Below are 22,154 nucleotides of genomic sequence, written 5' to 3' on the forward strand. Positions count from 1 at the left end.
GGGATACTTGGAAGCTCTTCGGAGAAGTCACTTCTGGTGGAGATACCCTTGTGGTGGCTTGGTCATTTGTTGGACGTGTTGTGGGCTCAGGCTGATCTCTCCCTCCAGATGGTCTTTGTCTATACAGCGGAGAAAGCTGCCAACACCATCCATACTTCACATCTCCCAGTTCACCTCTTCCAGGGGCTGTGAGTTGCTCTTCTGGTCAGCTTTCAAAAACTGGGGGGAGACCTTTAATTGTCCCTCCTTCTGTGGGGTGCCTTTTCCCAACTAGACAAGGATGGCCATGATTCTGACTGAGCAAGAGGATGGCAGCATCCACATTTTGGGGTGTTTTTTTTTATTAGAAGATATAGTTAACCATAACCAGTTTGTTTTATTTTTTAAATCCTCACCTGAGGATATTTTTTAAATTGATTTTTCAGGAAGAGACAGAGAGAAAAATATTGATCAGTTGCCTTCCGTACACTCTCTGACCAGGGATCAAACCCCCCACCTTTTGGTGTACAGGTTGACACTCCAACCAACTGAGCCACCTGGCCAGGGCCAGATGGAGAGGTTTCTTACTATAAAAGAGAGAACACTTGGGTTTGGAGTGATGGAAATGCCCTGGTACTTCCATGTGCCAGAAGTTAGATGGATGCCAACATTTGCCAAAACACTGCCTGACACTTAAAATGGGTGCATTTTACTGCATGTAAACTGCATCTCAATAAAGTTAGTGACAAGGAAGTAACCTCTTTTTAAATACATATATATTTATTGATTTCAGAGAGCCAGGGAGAGGAAGAGAGAAATAAAAACATAGAAATATCAAGATGAAAGATAATCATTGTCTGTCTCCTGCATGTCCCGCCCTCCCTCCCTCCCACCCTCTCCCCCCTCTCCCCCCGGGCATGTGTCCTTACCAGGAATCAAACAGTGATCTTCTGGTTCATAGGTCAATACTCAACTACTGAGCCCTGCCAATTAGGCAGGAAATAACCTCTTGAAAATTGTTGTTTTCTGCCTTGTGAACAGAGTAGGAGTAGTATCTTTTCTCTTTTAGGTTCTGACTATGGACACCTAGAGCAGGGTGAAATTATAAACCTACTAGAGGCCCAGTGCACGAAATTCGAGCACGGGTAGGGTCCCTAGGCCTGGCCGGTGATCAGGGACGATCTGTGGGGCAACAGGTGGGGCGATCAAAGGGCCCCCGCTGGCACCCACCTTGGCAGGCCTGGTGCTGCCTGTTGGCTGGCCCCGTCCTCCATCGCCGCCGCCAATCGCCTCCCTCTGCGGGGCGACCGGCAGGGCAATCGGAGGGCCCCCACTGGCACCCACCTTGGCTGGCCTGGGGCCTGCAGGCTGGGGGCAGTTCCTGAGTTGAGTGTCTGCCCCTGGTGGTCAGTGCACATCATAGCGACTGGTTGTTCCACCAGTCATTCTGCAGTTCGGTCGATTTGCATATTAGGCTTTTATTATATTTGTTTTATTTTTCCTAAAATCCCCAACTTTCTCCATGAAATCAATAAAAATAGATTTAATTGATTAACCCCTAGAGTGCCAGGGAGCACGATCACGCTTCTCCTGTCTTTTGCCAAAAGTGCCGGGAGCGCTATCAAAGCTTCAAAATGGCGTCCAGTTCTAAATCTGCTTTTATTAGTGATGCTGATATTGCTAAATATGTCAATGTAGTAAAGGTTTCCTTAAATTTTTAAATATGTAACTTCATTTACTTGCAATTCATAATTTTTTTCCTAAACTGCTGTAAAATCAGCAAAAATGCCTTGGCAATTTTAGCATAGTTCCTAGGATATTGGTTGGCACTCAAAGGGTTAATTAAGACAATAAGTCTTTTTGTTATGGAATCATGTTCCCCCCCAAATTGATATGTTGAAACCCCAGTCCCCAATGGGACTGTGTTGCAGAGAAGGGGCCTTTAAGAGGGAATTACAGCTAAATGATGTCATTCAGGTAGGCTCCTCATCCAACGGGGCTGGTGTCCTTATTAGAAGAAGAGACACCAGGAGCCCACCTGCACAGAGAAAAGGCTCTGAGAGGACACAGGACAAAGGTGGCCATCCGTAAGCCAAGGAGAAAGGTCTTACCAGAAACCAACCCTGCCCGGACCTTGAACTTGGACTTTCAGCCCCCAGAACATTGAAGAGATAAATTTCCATTGTTTAGGCCACACTGTCTGTGGTACTTCATGATGGCAGCCAGAGCTGACTGATGCGCTTTTCTTTTAAAAAAATTATTGATGTACAATGTGCACGTATGCAAATGCTCAGAACTCAAGCATTTGGTTTGATGAGTGTTGACAGTTAAATACAACCATGTAATCCCCCCACATTTCCAGTGTTTCCTCCCCTGCCACCTCCACTAACTCAAGGCAGCCACTCCCTGACCTGCGTCCCCAGGGTGAACTTTGTCTGCACTGGGATGTCATACAAGCGGGAGAGGACCTGGACTCGTCTGGCTACTGCCCTCAGTACACAGGGCAAGATGCACCCATGGGTACTGTCCTCCTCAGTCTGTGGCTGGACGACTCCTCCACAGCTTTTTTTTTTTTTTTTAATATATTTTATTGAATTTTTACAGAGAGGAAGAGAGAGAGATAGAGAGTTAGAAACATCGATGAGAGAGAAACATCGATCAGCTGCCTCCTGCACATCCCCCACTGGGGAAGTGCCCACAACCCAGGTACATGCCCTTGACCGGAATCGAACCCGGGACCCTTCAGTCCGCAGGCCGACGCTCTATCCACCGAGCCAAACTGGTTTCGGCTTTTTTTTTTATTATCATTATTTAATCCTCACCCAAGGATACTTTTCCATGGATCGTTAGAGAGAGTGGAAGGGAGGAAGAAAGGCGAGGGGAGAGGGAGAGAAACATCTGTTCAAGAGACACATGGACTAGTTGCCTCCCACAAGCACCCTACTTGCCGGGGATTGAGTCTGCAACTGAGGTACATGCCCTTGATCCAGAATTGAACTCACGACCCTTCAGTCCATGGGCCGACGATCTAACTACTGAGCCAAACTGGCCAGGGCTCCATGACAGTTTTTGCTGACCAGAAATTTTTATTTTCTTGAGCTAAGTGTAACCTTCATTTGTGTAGATAGAAAACAGAGGCAGGGAAGTTATGTAACTTCCTTCAGGTCTCACGTCTTGGAGGGTGGAACCATGGCCTGGGCCTGAGTGTCCTGCTCTGCCCGGTCCTCAGTGAGGTCATGGGTTCATCTGCAAACTGAGTGCACTATCCACCCACCCCCTCCCCTGGAACGTGCTGAGGACACAGTGCTGGACTCAAAGTTGGCCTTCAGTGAGCGGATCTTTGGGGATTATTACAATCGTCAGCAAGATGTTAAGGAAAAAATACAGCTCACTCTCTAAATGTTGTTATCATGGCAGGCTCAGTGGTTCTCCTGTTTCAGCAAAAGTTCCAGCAGGTTATTTCAACACTGACTTAATTGCACTGGGCACAGTTGGGGATGGGGTGAGCTTTCCAAGTGACAGGATAAATTAAGTCTCAGCAAAATAATGTTTAAAGTTGATTCAAAAGGAAAAAGAGAACAAACAAACAAAACAAAACCAACTCCACCGTCCAAGGACAGTGGTGGGAACAAATCACCCTGGGTCCCCACGCAGATCCCTTCCTGTAGGGCGCTTCCATCTATCGACTCACAAATGACTCTCAAATTGTGCAAACTCATCTCTAGTGCCACAGCGCAGGTGAATTCTAGCTGCACAGAAATCACTGCCCTGCAGGGCTGATTCCAGCTGAAGAGAGGCACCATCTCTGGAAGAGCCCAGCTCATCTTCTTCAGGGAAACCGGCACTTCAATCTGTGGGTCTGCCAGACCCTGGCTGACAATCTCTCCAAGCTCGGGGACTCGGCTGTGCAACCAGTCCCTGCTTTGGAGCTCTGTGAGTTAGTGGCCCTTGACCTTGGAAGGTAGGCCTTCCTTCTCTGCTTCAGCTGCAAACTTGGGCAGACCCAGAAGACAGGAAGAAAGGCCATCCCTCCACCCCAGCACCCCTCACCACTGCTGGGGACCCCCTCACCCACTCTCACGGCCACCCCACTGAACAGTGCACACAGTCGGGCTTCTCTCCTAATTCTCTCTCTCCTCCTCCTGCCATCTGGAGCTCACCTCCAAGGACCTGTCCCTGCCCCCTGCTCACAACTTTCACACTGCGATTGCACAGGCTATTCATTTACTATCCTGCCCATGGGACTATGAGCCTGAACTTTTGTGAAACAATTCGAACACGTGATCACATACACACATGTATCATCACAGTCCGTGGGCTAAGGTGGGATCTAGGAGAAGGCGAGTGGAATGGTACATATACGTGCGCATGCCATATGTAAGGATTGGGCAAAATAGGTCTACAGTTGTTCACGTGGAAATAAATAATAACATAAGAATAAACTCTGTTTTTTGTACTCACAAGTGTAAACCTACACCCCACCCTGTAGTTACTGGCCTTTGGGATTGGTTCTCTGTAAACTGTCTTTTCAGTGTCCTGTGCCCATTCGTTTCTCACATGTCACTTGGTTCATGCCATTCTAAGTTCTTCACATCGGTAACTATGAACACCCAGCCCTTTGTCTGTGAGCCAGGTGTCCTGTGTTCCTTCCAAGTCTGCCATTCGTCTCCTGGCACTATGATCTCCGGGGACAGGGAATGCAGCTCTTCACCCAGGATCAGGAAGCACATCAAGGACCCGTCGGGCTCCCTGTCCCCGGGTGGTGGCAGGCGTCACGTGTGTGTGCGGCAGCCCCAGCAGAGGGGCATGTTTGCACAATGCTGTGATCCCAGGCAGACACTAGGAGGTCAAGTGGGGCTGATGTGAGAATGAGGAGCGCTCAGAGTCTGGGATAGGAAACACAGGGCCTTGATCACTCCTTCCTGCTGTAGACCAGAGACCCGGGAACTAGAAGGGACCTCCCAGACCAAGAGCTTCACTTACCAATGAGGAAACTGAGGCCCAAGCAGGAAGGGAGTTGATCCCCAGGACCCCACAGGGACAAATGGGGGGCCACTGGCAGGTCTGAGCTGCATCCACAGTGCAGTGCAAGACCCTCAGACTCTTGTAAATTTCCCAACGATGACCGTAGAGCAGCAATTTTCAACCGGTGTGCTGCAAAAATTTTTACAACATGCAATACCTGACTGTTTAGTCAGGGTACTGACCTCTTTTACTTTCCAAGTTAAAAAAAAAAAAAAGACAACAGCGAACACAACAATCAATAGCCATCCAGTGTGAATGAATCAAAACTATACCTATTTTTTTGTCAGATCAGCAAAGAACATTTTTGTATAAGTACCGCGCGCTAACCGATTGCGCCACTGGAGCTGCAAAAGAACATTTTTTAAAAAAAATATATTTTATTGATTTTTTACAGAGAGGAAGGAAGAGAGACAGAGAGTTAGAAACATCGATGAGAGAGAAACATCGATCAGCTGCCTCCTGCACATCTCCCACCGGGGATGTGCCCGCAACCAGGATACATGCCCTTGACCGGAATCGAACCCGGGACCCTTGAGTCCCCAGGCCGATGCTCTATCCACTGAGACAAACCGGTTCGGCCAAAAGAACATTTCTGATGTGCAACAGTTTGTCATTAGTTTATGTGCCATGAGATGAAAAAGGTTGAAAATTGCTGCCATAGGGTAATCATTGGTCACTAAAGAATTTACCCAAATACCTACTTGCTCTCCTACTGAATCTCCTAGGCCTGTTTTGGGAGCCCAGTTAGGAAACTGTAAAACTGCTCATGAAGTAACCTCAAGAACCCGGCTGAGAATCACCACTCTCTGAAACCAGGCTGCACACTAGCCTGAGGTCTGAACGGCGAGACCCAACACAGAGGAGCAGTCTCCATTGCGACCCAGGGCAAAGTGAGCTTCAGGTGAAGGGTTTTCAGACACAACAGTCCGCACTTCTCCAGGGACACTGGACAACTATTCTCGGGGCTTGGGGCTGCTACGCCCTCAAGACAGGTGCACTGTCACAGTGACAGACTGAAGCCCACTCGGCACTCACAACTGAGGCCGAGGTGACACTTCCCTGTGCAAAACCTCCCCTGGTCTCCAGTGAGAATGTCTCTCATCAAGAGGCCATCAGGGCGATGCCGTCAGCAAGTTCTCATAGAAGAGGTTGGCGTATCTGGCTCATCTACTAAGTGGCTCTGCTTAACTCTGGGGACTCTAAGTCCTGTGGCAGGGGCATTTCCTAGCGAAGAAATGTCTTTACTTTGAGATTGATTTGAAATAGTAATCTTAATTTTTATAGTCATTATGAATTGCTGAGCTGGACCAATAAGAAACTTTAAAAAACTTAATCCCCTTAGATGTTACATTCTCCTTAGTAATGGACCAATGCACACATTTCTCAGGTAGAAGGTGTTTCCTTATGTCATTAGCTAGTTGTCCTGATTTTTCGGACCTCAGGTTTGGGGACAGCAGCTGCTCTAATGTGAAGGTGGGAAAACACGAAGTCCGGCGCCGGTGGGGGACTGTGCAGCAGGGAGGGGATCAGAGCCTGTCCCCACAGTGCAACTAGGACCCCTGCATGCCCTAAATTTCTGACGGGTCTCACACCAACTCCCCCTTCGTGAACCATCCAAATTACTCAGCACTGCACACGGGAAGCAGTGCACTGATTTCTGTGCCACCACCGCATTCTTCTCAGCACGCCAACACACACGTGCACGCACATGCACAAAGGGAGCTTTAGGGATTGCAACATTCACTCAGAAATGCGAGAATGAAAATCACCATGTAGTGATGACATCGCTTTTTTAATTGAAGTGAGGACAACAGTTGGTCACATTCAGAGATGGATTGACCTCACTCAGATGGGTGAAACAGTCCTTTCTCAGTTAACCATCTCCTCATTTCAGGTGTTCCCACTCGTTCTGCAGAACCATGGGACTGTCCTGAGGGCTCCACCACACGCTCACGCAGCAAAGGCTTGACCACACGCAGCATGAGACAGCGCCTCACTGGATGTCATCATCATCAAAGAGATCTTCAAAATCTACATAAACGAACAGAACCACGCATCAGTTGGGCACACAAGGTAAATGACTGAAAGATGACTTCACAATGAATTATGTGGTCATTCAAAACACAGAAAACACTGGACAATCTAATTATATGAAGGGCTTCTCCTAGGACAGACTCGATTCTACCCACCAGGCTCAGATGCAGCCCAAGGGCAGTGCTGTCTAGAATGCAACCTGTCGTGTTTCTACTCAGATGACAAGCTGAAGAAATGCATCAGGGCGTGTTCCCGACCACATGGTGACCATCTCCCAGCCATGACTGAGCACCAGGACATGCCAGCACCCATTTGTGAGCACCTTGGCCAAGGCCCCACCCTGGTGACATGGAGGTAAGGCCAGGCAGCTGAAGGGCACAAGCCCCTCACCGCTCTCCATGAGAAGGAAAATGGGGTAGGGGGAGGAGGTAGTGGAAGGCCTGAGCCATGTGAGAATGACTCTCTTTAAAGGAGTCAGACCGACAGACAAGCTCGAGAAACAGAGTCTAAGCCCCGTTCCTACAGGCCCAAACGCCACCCTCTCACAGCACTCTACTCACTGCGATGGGTGGACAGTCACAATCGTTTTCCCTTTTCATTTACTTTTATATATATTTTCTTCTAAATTCCCTAACACAAACATGTATCCTTTTGCAACGGGGAAAATTTTGTACAAAGCCCATTCATGTGGCCTATGCACTGAGAAGATGCAGTGGTGACGAGCTAGAGGGTGGGCGGGGGTGCCAGGAGACAGCAGCCCCACTCGCATCCCCTCACCCTGCGTTCACACCTCTCCAGCCACACTGAGTCAGTCCCACCAACGCCTGCATTCTCTCACTGCCTGGCCTGGTGAGCGATCCTGTAGCTGTGAGCACTCACATCCTCAACCCTACCTAATCCTCACAGCCTCTGAACCTCTGCTCAGCTGTCAGCTCCTAGAAACAATGCTGCCCACCTTTGTCAGGGCTCTTGCCATGGAACTGTCCCTACCTGCGCCCTGTCTGGTGCTGCTGTTTTGTGAAGCAGTCAGTGAAGAGGATGAGCCTCGGCCATGGTTAGAACTGCCTGTGGGACACAGGCCATCGGAACCTCAATGAGCAGAAGGACTCAGAAGCCCATCTAAAGCCCACATGGCCCTCTTACAGCGATGGCTTCTGAACACGGGATGCTCACAAGCTGACAGCCAGTGTGCACCTGTGAACAGTCAGTGGGCCTCTGACGTGGGCACAAGCTCTTCTGTGTTCTCTGGCCTGACTCCAGGAGGTAAGGGCCCTAAACTGCTGTTGATAAATGCTCGCTGGGCCCCTCTCACAGATGCTTTCTCGTCGGAGCTATGTCTGGAAATCACATGAACACTGGAACATCGTTGTGTTTAAAGCTATGGGCTGGTGGAGGGTGAGTCCGGCTTCGAAGGAGATCATCAGAATGTGTGGTGTTAGGAGAGGTCACACTTCTGCGGGGCCAGGGTAAGGGGCCTCCGAAGCCGTGCTATGTGAGCTGGCATTTTTGCACAGGCTGCTCAGGAAAGGCCTCGCCCCTTTCACAATTTGTTTCCCACACCCCCTTGCTTGGAGAATTGAGACAAATGCTATTCTGTTCTCAAGGCCTGGCTCAAGTGTCACTTCCCCCAGTTCTGACAGGAGTTGGTGGCAGCCGGGACGTTGCTTCAGGGGAACAGACAGGCTCCCTGGGAAGTCTGTACCTACCTAGGCAGACTAGTTCTCCTTTTAGGCAACGACTGGCTGAAAAGGAGCCCAAAAAATCGCCCAGACTCAGGCTTTCGAGGGTCTTTGATATGCTGAAAACCATGTGACGGACAAGGTAACATCATAGCTGCCACTAACGAGTGACAAACGTTCTGTGTAGTGGCAGGCTCCTCGGGATAAAGGATGACAAAGGGAGAAAACACCACTCAACCCCCCTAAGGAAACGATCTGTTTCTACTGACGACTTGAACCCTCAGTAAGAGTTAACATAACCTAGGAACAAGGTCTTAGGAACACTCTGTGAGACCAAGAAAAACAGCTCCTCTAACGTGCATGAAGATCTCATATAAAGTCTTCACTGTGTTTTGTTAAAGCTGTACACATGCTCGTGTACTTGGCAACGAAGGTCTAAATACCAATGCCTCTGTTCTTGGGGGTGGGGTGGGTGAGGCTGGAGAGTGGCTGCTTCTCTGTGAAGGCAGCGCAGGGATGGGACCAGTGGCAAACAGAAAGGCGAGAAAACCAGCCATCCGGAGACAGTGCGATGAGGAAGCCAGACAGGTCCTCGTGCTTTGCAACTCAGGTCACTGTCCAAACCCAGCTGCCGCCGCGTGTCCAAAAGCGTGTCTACGGCTCCAACTCAATGCCTGGAATGTAAGACTGGGAGCAATTTTATGCTATTTTTTTTTTCTTCTGAGAAACAGGGCTGGCTGCCAGTGGTAACAGCCACACTTATTTTATACAAACTGTGCTGTGTTATGAGAATGGCACAGGATCTGGGTTTTACTGTTCCATGATCTAAATCACTTGTGTCACCAAGTCACTCCACTGCACAGCTTGCAGAAGAAATGTCCTGATTAAAACTGGCACCCAGCCCTGCACCTTACCATTAAAGAAGTCCGAGTGAACTGCCTTTTCATTGGCTGCCAAGTCCATCAGAAGCCCGGTGCTGCCTCCGGCCTGCAGAAGGGAGAGGTCAGGTGTGCCAGCAGCATTTCCAGAGAGAACAGCCTCACAGGGCCCGCGCCACTCCACGAGGGGGAAGGCGAGGGACAGAGAAGTGCCCAGGTCCGAGTCCAAATTTCGTTCCAGGTGAAGGAGTGGATGTGGATGGAGGTGTGAATGTTTTTGGTCTTCTCGGGTGCTACATTCCTAAAGCCCTCCTTGCCCTTCAGAGAGCCCTGCCATTGCCCTGAGCACCACTTCTCCCAAAACCTCCAGCAGGGATTCTGAAATCCTACTGGGCGTTGCCACAGAGGCCACAAACCCACAACACTGAGTGTGAGCCCTGCTCTGCTCTGGACTGCTCCCTGCTCCTTCGGAGAACGAAACCATTTCCCCGGGAACCGACCTGCGAACCGGGGTTCAGAGCCTCTCCTGCCAGAACTCTGTGGTGGCAGTAAAACCAAGCCACAACCAGAGCTGGGCAACCCGATGAGCGCAGGATCAGCAGTCTCCTTCAGCATCCAGGGTGAGGGCTGGAGAGAGCTCCGAGGCAGCATTCTGTACCTTGGCCCCCAGTCCCTGCTGCGCCTGGATCCCCAACATTCCCAGGGCTTCTGCTGCACCTTTCCTGGCTCCCAGTAGGCAAGCATCTCATGTGTCCCCGCACCCTGCTCTCAGTAGCAGGGAGACGTTTCCAGGGTTCTCCACCTCCTCCCTTCCCCATCACCACAAGCCATGTGAACTCTCCCCCTAATGTGCTGTGTGGGGCTTGTCCTACCTCCATCTATAGGTATGACCTTCATTCAGACCCCCTTCAAGCCTCCTGTTCCCTAAACTCTGGGGATGGGAGCCTATCAATACCCCCGGTGGTTCCAGGCTGCCCAGGGCAGTGACTTGAACACAGGCCTGAGCAGCCCACGCTGGTGGAAGAGCCTTGAGTGGGTGCAGGGAACCCTCCCCAGCAGGGCTACCCGCGCCTCATGACCGGCGAGGCACCTTCCCCAGCTCCCTTCGCGCCCAGCTCTCAGGCACCCGAAGATGCTAAACTACACTCGGACCTTCCGGACCCCCTCCTTTCTGAACCCTCCTCACTGGGTTTTAGCCAGGCCTCCTTTCTGAACCCTCCTCCACTTGGCCGACGCCAGCACGGGCCAGAGTTTGGCCGCGGTCGGCTCTCCTAAGCCTTCACTGGGCCGCCCAGAGGGCAGAGGGCGCTGCGGTCGGGGTACCTCCAACTTCCCACCACACCGGTCTCTGCAACCGGCCCTCTACTACCACGACCTGCGGGCGCGCGTCCCCCTGCACTTTCAGAGCACGAGGCTCTGACCTCGGGCGGCGGGCCGGGCCCGGGAGCTGCGCCGGGCAGCAGACTGGATTCCCGCCATGGGGTGGCGCGCGCAAGGCCGCTTCGTACCCCCGGGTACTAGTAATCGCAGGAGAGGCTCACGCCGCAGACCGTCCCATCAAAGTGCAGAGTTACTGAACGCCAAACGGCCCGCCCCCAGCTCCCGTGCGGTACCGGCCTCGCTCCGGTCTCCCGTCCCGCAGACGAGACGCTACCGTCCTCCGTTACCCCGACGCCCCTCGCGTGCCCCGCGGCCCCGGACGTGCGGCCTCCGTAGTCACACAGGGCGATCCGACATCTGGCCGCAGGCACCGGCGGTCCTCGGCATGGAGGGCACTGTCGGGTCCGGGGACGCCGGCCTCCACACACGCACGGCCCTCACCTCTCACTGGACCGTCGCCTTCTCTCGCCCCGCAGCCACCCGCCTCACCTCATCCAGGTCCACGTAGGGCCCGGCGCCCTCGGGGAACATCTCGTCCACCGCCGGCTTCATCTCCCCCAAGGCGTTCCGGGTGTCCCTGGCCCACTTCCGGCCATCTGCCCGCCTCTTCCGGTACGCATCCTGCCGCAGCACGTCTAGACGCCGAAGGATCGCCGACTCTATGGTAGTCCCCTTCCCTTCCCTCCTCTTTATCTGGTGTTTCTAGACGTCGGAGGACCCCCGACTCTATGTTTCCCTATGGACCCACAGGACTGTGGGCTTTCCCGCCTGCCTGTCAGGGCACAAGGGGAGCTGCTCAGTGGCGTCCAGGTGGCCCACGGCCACAGACAGGTCAGCCCAAAGGGTCTGGCACAGAGAGTGCCCAAGAAATACTCATTAAAGAATGTGGATGGTCAATAGAGTCAAAAGGCAGCCCAGAATGGGAGAAAAGATTTGCCAATCATATATAACTGATATTAGAATTAATATCCAGATGTACAGAGGACTGAAATTCAACAACAACAACAAATAACCCCCTTCGACAATGGGTAAAGGACCTGAATAGACCTTTCTCCGAAGAAGGTACAAGAATGGCCAAAAGCCCATGAAAAGATGCTCAACAGCACTGATCACCAGGAATGCAAATCAAACCACAGTGATACCTCCTCAGCCATCAGGATGGCTGCTATCAAAACCCCAGAAAATAACAGAGTCAGGAGGATGTGGGGAAACTGGAGCCCTGAGCACTGTTGGTGGGAACCTACATGGCGCAGCAGTGGTGGAAAACAGTATGGCGGTTCTCCTGCGAAATGAAACACAGAGTTACCATGAGATCCAGCAATTCCACTTCTGAGTATAGACTCAAAAGTAATGAAAGCAGAGTTCTGAGATAATTTGCACACCCATATTCACAGCAGCATCAGTCACAATAGCTTAAAATAGAAGCAGCTCAGGTAACCATCGCCATGGATTGTGGTCCCCACGGCCATCAGGTACCAGGGATGATGGCAGTGGCTAATGCTTTTTGTGTGTGTTGAGGGGTGAAGGGGGCTGAGGACATGGACCAGGAGTTGGATCTGACTGAAAGGGGAAACCGAGAGAGGGTTGCATAGAAGGGAACTGAACCTGTTATGTGAACTAGGGTGAGGGGGGAGTCACAGCCAAATCTGAGTCCTAAACACCAGAATGAGGTATCCCAGGGGGCTGTGAGGTAGGCAGTCTGCTATTTATTGGCTGGGGTGGGGGTGGGGGGAGGTAGGGATCTGCTGAGGGTGACCTGGGGATAGAGGTTCTTCCTCTGGGAAAAGAAGGAAGGTCTGCTAGGCTTTTCACGACCCATAAATGCAGCCCAGCTGTGTGTTCCTGGGCACCTGGGGTGCTGCTGACACCCCAGAGGGGACATAGTTCTGGCCAGGGAGCCATGGAGTCTGCCTAGAAAGGCACCCGGCCTTTAGGGCAGCCTATGGAGAGGCAGCTGGGGACTCCATTCCGTAATGCTTGTCCTAACTGGGGATACAAGAATTTGAGTGGAACGTAAATGTTCACACACACACACACACACACACACACACACACACACACACGAATTGACAGGCAAGTCATTGGTATGGAGATACTCCTGTCAGGGTGTCTTTTTTCTGATATGTTTGGATGAGGCCCAGTTGTCCCCAGTAGGAATTTAAGACCAATCCTCATGTCCAGCTATTGTAGGAATCAGGACTTTAAAAAAAATTCACAGAAACCAAATTCAAACTAGCTCAAGGGAGGAAAAGAGAGACAAAGAATGTATTAGCTTTGCCCAACAGGATCAGCTCGGCCAACAGAGTCTTCCTCTTGAGAATTTAACCTGGGCCACGGGGAGAGAAGCCACAGGTGAAGGTGAGAGGGCAGGAAGCCTCGTGGAGGTATGGAGCCAGTGGGGTGGCCACAGGAGGCACCAGGCCTGCACTCTGGGCCCCAGTGCCACCTCCCCCTTTCCAGGTCCCTCACCGCATATGCCTGGGTCCTGGGAGAGTCCCCTCCCACCCCCGCCCTTTGTGGCTGTGAGAACCAGCACAGTGATCTCCTTGCTTCTTGAGATAACTTGTGTGAGGCTCCCAGCAGCAGCTGCAGCAGTGATCTTAAAGGACCACCTGCCACACCTCTCGGAGCATGAAATCACGTTCCATCACCCATCCCACCAAAACGTAACACATAACACACACGTTTCACAAAGCCCTACGTTTCTGATCAGGTGTAACAATTTCTGGAGTTAGATGCTGGTCCAAATACTAGTATCTGCAGTTCAATAGATAGTCCTTTCTATTATTTTATTTCAATGGAAAAGCTAGTTGCAGCTTGTTAGATTGGTTTCTGATGGGGTGAGAAGGCAAACCGGTCCCGAGTGCAGCTGTGTCTTGAAAAAAAGCCACAGCATGTGTTGTGCATTTTAAGTCAGGAGTTTATTGATGAGGTCAGGGCGCCAGGCTGGGGACCCCTCAGTCCTCCTGGTAGGGGACGTGGAAGCCCAGGGTGGTTCCCAGGGGGAAGTGAGCGAAGAAGGTGCGGGCCATGTCCTCGATCTGGGGGTAGGCCCCCATTGTCTGAAAGAACTGCACGTAGTTCCAGAAGTCAGAGGTGGAGAAGGGCCAGTAGGGCATGGCCGGCAGCTCGGCATATGGGTCTGAAAGACACATGACAACCTGGCTCAGGGGCTGTGCCACTGGTCCTGCCCAGGTTGCCCTCCCAGTGGGGACTCAGGCAGGTGGAGGTGCCCAGCAGGGCCAGTGCAGTGAAGGGACCCTCCCAGTTGGGAGCACAGCCTGAGTCATCCCGGGGCCTCCTGGAAGCTCCCTGGAGCCTGGTCATCCAAGGAGTGGTGGGGGATGAGCTAGCCCTGCCCTGACTCCTGGTGAGGGGGACAGAGGAGGGTAGGGGAAGGGGGAAGTCTAGCCCTTGTCCTGGACATACTGAACAGGGAGGGGTCGCTGTGGTGGGATCATGGGGGACTCCTGGTGGGATATCAAAGGAGACCACACCCCACCTCCCCACCCCCACCCCCAGAGTCTGTATGCTACTGTACTGAGGGTGAATGTGCGTCCTCCGGGGCTTGGAGGGTTGAACACCATGCAGAGTCTGGCTCCCTCCTGCCTGGTGTGTCCCCAGAGGCCTGGAGGGCACAGTCTGGGGAAGGGGCTCCAGTCCCTCTGGGGACAGGGCTTTACCTCCAGCTGACTCAGGGCTCCCCTTCATCTTCTCGGAATAAGAAGCAGTGCCCACCCAACCCTTCTTCTGCCCCCGCCCCCACCAACAGGAGAAAAGAAACTGGAGGCAGATGCAATACCTCCCTCATCCTGCACAGGCTTGGCCCCTGCAAAGAAAGAGGAGAGCGGTCAGCCAGGAGAGCCTCAGAGCAGGGCCCTTGTCGAGCACCAGCTGCCCTGAGGGGCACGAAGAGGAACAGAGCAGCCACTCACCCACCAGAGGCACCAGCAAGAGGCAGAGGGCCACCCCGGGCAGCAGGCAGGTCTTCATCTTCCCCAGGCACATCCCCCTGCGACTGACCGACCGACTGGGTCAGGTCCACCTGCAGCAGGAGGAACCAGGAAGGTGGGGCCACCCACCCCCGGGGGCCCCAGCTCTTCCCGCCACCCCCAAAGTGGCAGCTCCTGGAAGAAGCTCCAGTGGAAAGACAAGTTCCCAGTGTTTTCACAGCAATTTCAGTTTCAGTGGCGTCCAGCCATTATTCTGAGGCTAACCATGTTTCATTGGCCTTAATTTTAACAATTTAAGAAACTGCACCCCTCCCCCTGCCCCATCAGCTGCCTGTCCGAGGTTACCTGGCCGCTCCTGTCCCTCAGTCTCAGTCCACAGCCCGATGGGCGTCAGCCACCAGCACACAGGCTCCTCTTTATAAAAGGCCGGACAAGGACGGAGACGTCACCTACGGGAACCGTCAAACTGAATGTATTTCATCTCCTGCCAGAGGACTGAGGGCGCCGGTGGCCCTGCTGGCAGTGGAATCCCACGGGGGCACTTTTGCAATCTCATCCAAAGATGAAATTGGGAGAAAAACATGCTTGGACAGGCCCCTTTGGAGGGTTTTAGAATGAATTCCACACTGGCACTCCCTCTGCGCCAAGAGAGAAAGATGTTCTGAGTTTGACATTGGGGCTGACATTCCCCCTCCTCACAGGAGCAGGGTAATCACAGAGCTGCCCTGGGGACCCCCAGAGAGCCCCGGATCAGGGGCCCCCACCGCAGAACAGGCTGAGCAGAGTCGCAGGCAGGAAGTGGGGGTGTCCAGCCCAACTTTGCATCTGCAGACCAGCGCCTCCTGCTTATGTAAGCACAGTGATTGAATCTGTGTCGGGAAGGGAGCTGTCCCAGGGTCTCTGTGGGTCAGGCTGCCCTGATTAAACCCACGATGGTAGCCATGCCTCCTGGCCCTGCCCGAGGGGTCCCATCTCCCACCGAGTCCAGGAGCATGTCCAGGGCAGCGGTCCCCAGCATCAGTGCGAGTCACCACAGAGGGCTTCCTCGCCCACGTGTTCCTCACAGCCACAGAGCACGGCATGTCGCTGGGGGAGGTGGGGAAGGGTGGCAAGCAGGTCCTAGGTGATAGATCCGCCCAGCACACACCTGGGCTCCCCAAGCCTTTGGGCACCTGCCCTTTCCAGGGACAAACAGTCTGGCCTCTCAGCCTCCTTCTGCATCGGCCCCCTTGTCAACGAGTCACTCCCTGTCACCAGGGAATCCAGAATCTCTGCCGAGTGGACCCAAGCCAGCCCTCGGGTCAATGCAGTCTTATATCACCTCCATCCCGGCCCCCATATCTGTTCCCTGGGTTTCTGTTGACATAAATGGTCACATGTGGTGACTCCTGGGTCCCTCATCTTCTAGGTCACATCTGAACCTCAGGATCTGGTCTTAGATCTACAAGCAGAGACACGGTGGGCTTGACCCGAGGGGAACCAGCAGCCCCTTGCAAGACAAGTACTTCAGGGGAGACTGTGCAGGTTCTTCAGGTGAGGGGGGACTGACCCCCCAGATGGATAGGAAGGATGGCTTCTCCGGACAAAGGAGGTTCAGCAGAATTTAGAGGGTTCAGGTCCCCAGCTTCATCAGAGTCTGCCCACACGTCCCCATTCAAGTGAGAAATGAAAATAAAATTACATGTACTGCATCTTTATAACTATTCAGTGGAAAACTATACCTCGAAAAATGAGCAATGATGGTGTGTGGGAGGGTAGAGCTAGGGGTATACCTGTTGTTTCCTCTTTCTGGGTATATATATTATCCTTAATTTATTACTTTTATGTAGGGAAAAACACTTTTACAAAACCAGCTCCCTTAGCATTCTGACCTCCCATCCTGGGTTGACCTCCTAGGTCTTCCACAGCCACTGCCACTCATGCTGCCCCCCCCTCCCCCCGCCTCCCCCCCCCCCCCCCCCCGCCTTTTCTCTCTTCCTGAGCCCATCAAGCCACTCTCCCTTACTGGCCTGACTGCAGACCTTCCCTTGCCCCACCTGAAGAACTGGCCTGGAGGGTCTTACCTGGAGGGCCCCACCTGGAGGGCCCCACCTGGAGAACCTCATCTGGAGGGCTCACCTGGAGGCCTGCTTTTCCGCCCGCCCGGGAGGACAACCCCTTTGCCCCCTCACTCAGCAGCCACTCCCCAACACTCCCTGCTGGCTCACACACCAGCCTTGTATTGTTCTTGCTCAATGGGGAACTTAGAGCCACAGATTACCCAGGGGTCCTGTTAAAATGCTGGTTCTGATTCAACAAGTTGGACTCTGCATTCCTAACAAGATCCCAGCCCAGGAGATGCCTCTGCTGCTGGCCCCAGAGCAGCCAGGATAACGAGGCCTGGGCAGGTTCTCAACCTGGGCAGGGTCAGAGTCGCGTAGGGGACACCTTAGAATGCAGAGCGCTGGGCCCCCATCTCTCAGAGCCCTGATTCAAGGGCTCCGTGGTGGGCCTGGGACTCTGCGTTTCTATCGGGTTACCAGGGTGCTTGAGCAGGTCCAGGGCCGGGCTTTCAAAGCAGAGGTTCTCAACCGGGCTACCCATTCAGGACCACCTGCTGATCTTTTAGACAGTGGGGTTTCCAGCCCCCAGTCTCCTAAGGTGGGATTTGACTGTAACTGTCTGGGCAGGGCCCAGGTTAGTGTTTATAAAATCTCCAGGTGGCTCTGCTCTGAAGCCTGGGTGACTACCACTGCCTGGAGGGGTCAGTTCCCCTGCTCCCCCAGGCCCTGCCCCCACCTGCACAGGATGCACCAGAGCCTCCGAAGGTCCCACCTGCCTGGGTGAGAAGAAGCGCTGGTCTTGGTGGACAGAGAGGACAAAGGCCACCCTGTCTGTTTCCCTCCCAAGTCCACTGGGCCGACCGACAGAAGGGCAGGCTGCAGAGCCCAGCAGCGGTGCGGGAAGGGATCCAGCCAGGGCAACCGCCTGGGGACCCTTACCTTCTCTGCTGCTTCACCTACACCAGGGGCGGCCTGGGGCCTGTCCTCCTCAGTCAGCGCTGCAATGCTCCCATTAGGTCAGAGGTTCTCAACCTGTGGGCCGCGACCCCTTTGGCGGTCGAACGACCCTTTCACAGGGGTCGCCTAAGACCATCCTGCATATCAGATATTTAAATGATGATTCATAACAGTAGCAACAATACAGTTATGAAGTAGCAACGAAAATAATTTTATGGTTGGGTCACAACATGAGGAACTGTATTGAAAGGGCCAGAAGGTTGAGAACCACTGCATTAGATGGTCTGGGGCGCCCCCTGCTGCCTGGTTCAGGAGCACCCAGCACGGCCTCTTGTTGAGGTCACTGAGAACCTGGGGTCACTGAGAACCAGATGGACTGAGCCCAGGGATGAGGTCACCGGATTCACCCAGTCAGTGTGAGAGCCAGGTCCTCAGGCCGCCCACGCCGCTGTCTCTGGGCATCCGGGCAGGGGCCTCTGCTCCCTCCACAAAGCCGGCGACCCACCCCGGCCTGCCCCTGTGCTCCCACCAGGTGAGGGGACGCCTCTCACAGTCGCCTATTTTTTTTTCCCAAAGCCACAACTTCCGACAGCACTTGTCATTTTGAGAAAAGGATTTAATTAAATGTCATGAAATCTAATGAACTCGAAGAGTTTTTGGATGAAAACCACGTTGCCTTGGAGAGGCCCGCTCGGGGTGAATGTTGCTAGGAACTACTGCCACATTAGATGCAGGTATGACAACTCTGAAGGGCTGGGACCCAAGCCGTAGGAATCTGGACCTCAGAGCCTTCAGATCCAGGCTTTGAAACCCAAACCTGAAAGCAGGGACTGTACATCCCAGGAGTGGGCTCCAGGGGGCGCCATTCCCCCAGAATCCCTGGGAAGAATAGATGGTCCAAGCCCAGACAGTGAAGGTACCATACAGTACAGGTTTCACAGCCAACGCGTCTGCAGCCCATATGATGCTTCTTAAAAATCTCCCCTCTCTTCATCTGACTTGTGGGAATTTCTGATCAGTCCCGGTTCAGCTGGGATGGACCGCAGTTGGAAAAGGACAGCAGCTACTGGACAGTTACTCAAGTTTAATCTGTCCAACCACGGGTTCCAGGCCACAGAGGAGGCAGCCTGCGCCAGGTCCTCCTCACCCTGGAGGAGAGGGGCCAGCGAGGTCCTGGGTCAGATGGGAAGCGCTCTCCTCCTGCCCATCTTCGATGCCCCTGCCCATCTCCGATGCCCCTGCCCAGCTCCGATGCCCCTGCCCATCTCCGATGCCCCTGCCCAGTTCCGATGCGCCTGCCCATCTCCGATGCCCCTGCCCAGCTCCGATGCGCCTGCCCAGCTCCGATGCCCCTGCCCATCTCCGATGCCCCTGCCCAGCTCCGATGCCCCTGCCCATCTCCGATGTCCCTGCCCATCTCCGATGCCCCTGCCCAGCTCCGATGCCCCTGCCCATCTCCGATGCCCATGCCCAGCTCCGATGCGCCTGCCCAGCTCCAATGCCCCTGCCCATCTCCGATGCCCCTGCCCAGCTCCGATGCCCCTGCCCATCTCCGATGCCCCTGCCCAGCTCCGATGCGCCTGCCCAGCTCCGATGCCCCTGCCCAGCTCCGATGCCCATGCCCAGCTCCGATGCCCCTGCCCAGCTCCCGGTATCTCTCTCTCTCCAGGCAGCAAAGCCAGAGCAGAGGCTCACCGGCAGCCCTCAGGGTGGGTCCGTGTGGGATGTTTAGTCCTCAAAGGCGTGTGTTTTCATTGCATTTGGAAGCTCTGTGTGGGCAAGCTTCTCCACAGGCCCCTCTGTGCTGCCATCCCGCTCTCCCAGGCTCCCGGTGTGGGTGGCCTGCCTGGTCTCTGAGCGTCCCTGTTGGACCCCTCTCTTCTGCAGCCGTGGCTGGGGCATGGGGTCTGGTCTCTGCAAGGCTGGAGGGAAAAGGTCTTTCCTGGGAATTCAGTCTCGGGGCTGACTTGGAGCAGATACACTGAAGGATGGCCAGGAGAGGGGGTTGGCAGGGTGGGTGGGGAAGACGGTGGTCTGAGGCAGGCTTGGGAGACTGTGTGTGAAGTTGGGGAAAGTGCGGGGGGGGCGGTGGATAGAGCAGGATGGCCCCTAGGGCCACTTCAGAGGCTGCTCATCACAAAGTGTGTATTAGTCAAGGTTCTCCAGAGAAACAGAACCAATAGGATGTATGTGTACAGAGAGAGAGAGAGAGAGAGAGAGAGAGAGAGAGAGAGAGAGAGAATTTTAAGGATTTAAGGAATTGGTCCATGTGATTGGGGGGGCTGGCAAGTCCAAAATCTACAGAGCAGGTTGACGTCAACCTAGGGCAGAGCTGATGGTACCGTCTTGAGTCCAAAGACAGCCTGGAGGCAGAATTCTTTCTTCTTTGGGCAACCTCAGTCTTTTCTCTTAAAGACTTCAACTGATTAGACAAGGCCCCCCCACATAATGCTAGGCCATCTACATTCATCTAAAAAAATACCTTCACAGTGACATCTAGACTGGTGTTTCACCAAACAACCGGTTATCATGGCCTGGCCAAGGTGACACATACAGTTAACCATCACAGAGTATAAACCTATTCTTTGGAAATGTGTAGGAGCAGACCAGCTGTAGAAGTGAGAGCGGCTGCTTGGGGGGTGAGGCTGGGAGCTGGGGATTAGGCTGGCAGCATTTCTCCCCATGGGTGTTTGGTGCAAATAAACCAGTGAGGCCCTGAGCTGAGCGAGGGCAGTGGGTGCTAAGGTCCCTCTGCCGTCCTCACCTGGGGAAGGGCTGGGGCCATCGTGATGACAGTCCGGAGAACATGAACTTTACAGGGACACTTATCTGGGGGAGAGTATCTGTGCCCTTTGGACCATGGTGTGTGTTGCAGGGCGTGCTGCCCAGGAGAAGTGGCTGACTGGCTCCCCCTGCACCCAGCACACTGTGTCCACTCAGGGGTGTGGGAGGGCTGAGGGCCACAGCAGAGGGAGGCAGTGGTGGTGGCTGGTGGAGCAGATGCAGCTTGTGAGACGTCTGCAGGGTGGGCTCCAGCAGGGAGGAGGGTTTGTGAAGAGGCTGGCGCGGTGTGGGAGGGGTCAGTGGAGGGGTTCCCATCCTGGGGAAAGTTGGGAGATACCACCCAAGGCCAAGGGCCAATCCATGCCCACCACAATGGGACGAAGGGGCCAGTAGGCAGCTGGCCCCGCCAAACCACTTCCTCCTGTGGTTGCGGAGGAGGCCGGGCCACCACAGACCCCCGGTGACCAGGACTGTCCTCGCTGACTCCCAAGCAGGCGTCTGTCTTCATGAGGCTTACAGGCCCCGAGACCACAGGACCCACCCTGTTGAGGCTCCTGCGGTGGGGGGGGGGGGGGGGGGGGGGGAGACCCAGGCGGGGCCTGCTCTCTGCGGCCTGAGGCAGATCCATTGTTCAGCTCATTCATCGCCGCATAAAAGCCGGATTTATGGGAACCAGGGCTCCGCGTGTTTCTCAGCCTGGCGGAGCATCCAGGCTACAGGGCCTGTCCCGCCACCCTGGGGGCTCCTGTGCTCTCCTGCCTGAGGTCCCTGCTGGGAGTCGGGCACCACCACCTGCTTCCCGGGTGGCCGCCCACCTCCTCCCTCTGACTTTCTGGTCTTCCTTCCCTGATGTTGATTAAGAGCGGGTTGCCTGTCCCACTTCCAGCTGGTTGTCCTAGATTCGTGATTCATCCAAGAGCAGGTATTGTGAGCCCAGAAAGAAACTGGGGAGCTGGGAGGCTGGCAGCCGGCAGGGGCCGGGCGGCCGAGAATGGCATTTTGGAATTAAAGGCTGGAAATGCCTTTTGAAACACGCGCTAAATCTGTCTCCTTGGATGTCTAGAGGCAGCCGCCGCCTTCAGAGCAGGAGCTCAGCTCCGGCTCCTCCCAGGGAGACGCCGGCCTCTCTCCCCATGAGCAGGCCAAAGAACGGGCACGCATCGCAAGTAAAGAAAGATGTTTAAAGTAAAAAGAAGAAAGAAGATGACACCCCTGCCTGCCACTCTGTCTCCTTCTCTGAGGGAGTCCTCAATGTCAGTGCCGGTGTGGACAGCCCTCGCAGTTTCCTGCCGTGCCAGCACGGAAGGGTGAGGGGGTGGGGGTGGAGGTGTGGAGGGGGGTGCAGTGACTGTTACACGTGCTACAGAGACAGGCCCAGACCCCACATGTTCACCCACAACTGCAGCTTCTCGTCGGATGCTGCATTTCAGACATCTGCCAGGT

At 54.1% G+C, this 22,154-nt stretch overlaps 2 protein-coding genes across 4 annotated transcripts; both read right to left on the reverse strand.

Annotated features, from left to right (window-relative positions):
* Positions 1 to 6,777: 6,777 nt before the first annotated feature.
* Positions 6,778 to 11,616, reverse strand: COPS9 (COP9 signalosome subunit 9). 2 transcript variants are annotated; one of them, XM_059703779.1, is made up of 3 exons: positions 11,465 to 11,616; positions 9,632 to 9,704; positions 6,778 to 7,035 (listed from the first exon to the last, which is right to left on the reverse strand). In XM_059703779.1, the coding sequence occupies exons 1-3, from the start codon at positions 11,525 to 11,527 to the stop codon at positions 6,998 to 7,000; spliced, it is 174 nt and encodes a 57-aa protein (XP_059559762.1). In that variant the 5' UTR covers positions 11,528 to 11,616; the 3' UTR covers positions 6,778 to 6,997. The 2 variants fall into 2 exon arrangements, with proteins under 2 accessions (XP_059559762.1, XP_059559761.1); XM_059703778.1 differs by lacking the exon at positions 6,778 to 7,035 and adding an exon at positions 8,157 to 8,914.
* A 2,258-nt stretch (positions 11,617 to 13,874) lies between these two features.
* On the reverse strand, positions 13,875 to 15,375 carry OTOS (otospiralin). Of its 2 annotated transcripts, none has more exons than XM_059703776.1 (4): positions 15,274 to 15,375; positions 14,911 to 14,987; positions 14,778 to 14,804; positions 13,875 to 14,117 (listed from the first exon to the last, which is right to left on the reverse strand). In XM_059703776.1, the coding sequence occupies exons 2-4, from the start codon at positions 14,981 to 14,983 to the stop codon at positions 13,933 to 13,935; spliced, it is 285 nt and encodes a 94-aa protein (XP_059559759.1). In that variant the 5' UTR covers positions 14,984 to 14,987; positions 15,274 to 15,375; the 3' UTR covers positions 13,875 to 13,932. The 2 variants fall into 2 exon arrangements, with proteins under 2 accessions (XP_059559759.1, XP_059559758.1); XM_059703775.1 differs by having other exon boundaries at positions 14,911 to 15,020.
* Between the last annotated feature and the right edge of the window lie 6,779 nt (positions 15,376 to 22,154).

Source organism: Myotis daubentonii, chromosome 7, assembly GCF_963259705.1.
Source record: "Myotis daubentonii chromosome 7, mMyoDau2.1, whole genome shotgun sequence".
Classification (NCBI taxonomy): domain Eukaryota; kingdom Metazoa; phylum Chordata; class Mammalia; order Chiroptera; family Vespertilionidae; genus Myotis; species Myotis daubentonii.

What these genes read in the sequence shown, in the direction of transcription:
- OTOS (XM_059703776.1), bottom strand. Translation starts at nt 14,983, where the DNA reads ATGTGCCTGGGGAAGATGAAGACCTGCCTGCTGCCCGGGGTGGCCCTC. An exon ending in CTTGCTGGTGCCTCTGGTGG is followed by an intron (nt 14,805 to 14,910) that starts GTGAGTGGCTGC and finishes CTTTCTTTGCAG; the next exon opens with GGGCCAAGCCTGTGCAGGAT. An exon ending in GCCTGTGCAGGATGAGGGAG is followed by an intron (nt 14,118 to 14,777) that starts GTATTGCATCTG and finishes TGTGTCTTTCAG; the next exon opens with ACCCATATGCCGAGCTGCCG.
- COPS9 (XM_059703778.1), bottom strand. Translation starts at nt 11,527, where the DNA reads ATGAAGCCGGCGGTGGACGAGATGTTCCCCGAGGGCGCCGGGCCCTAC. An exon ending in CCTACGTGGACCTGGATGAG is followed by an intron (nt 9,705 to 11,464) that starts GTGAGGCGGGTG and finishes TCCCTTCTGCAG; the next exon opens with GCCGGAGGCAGCACCGGGCT. An exon ending in TCACTCGGACTTCTTTAATG is followed by an intron (nt 8,915 to 9,631) that starts GTAAGGTGCAGG and finishes CTTTATCCCGAG; the next exon opens with GAGCCTGCCACTACACAGAA.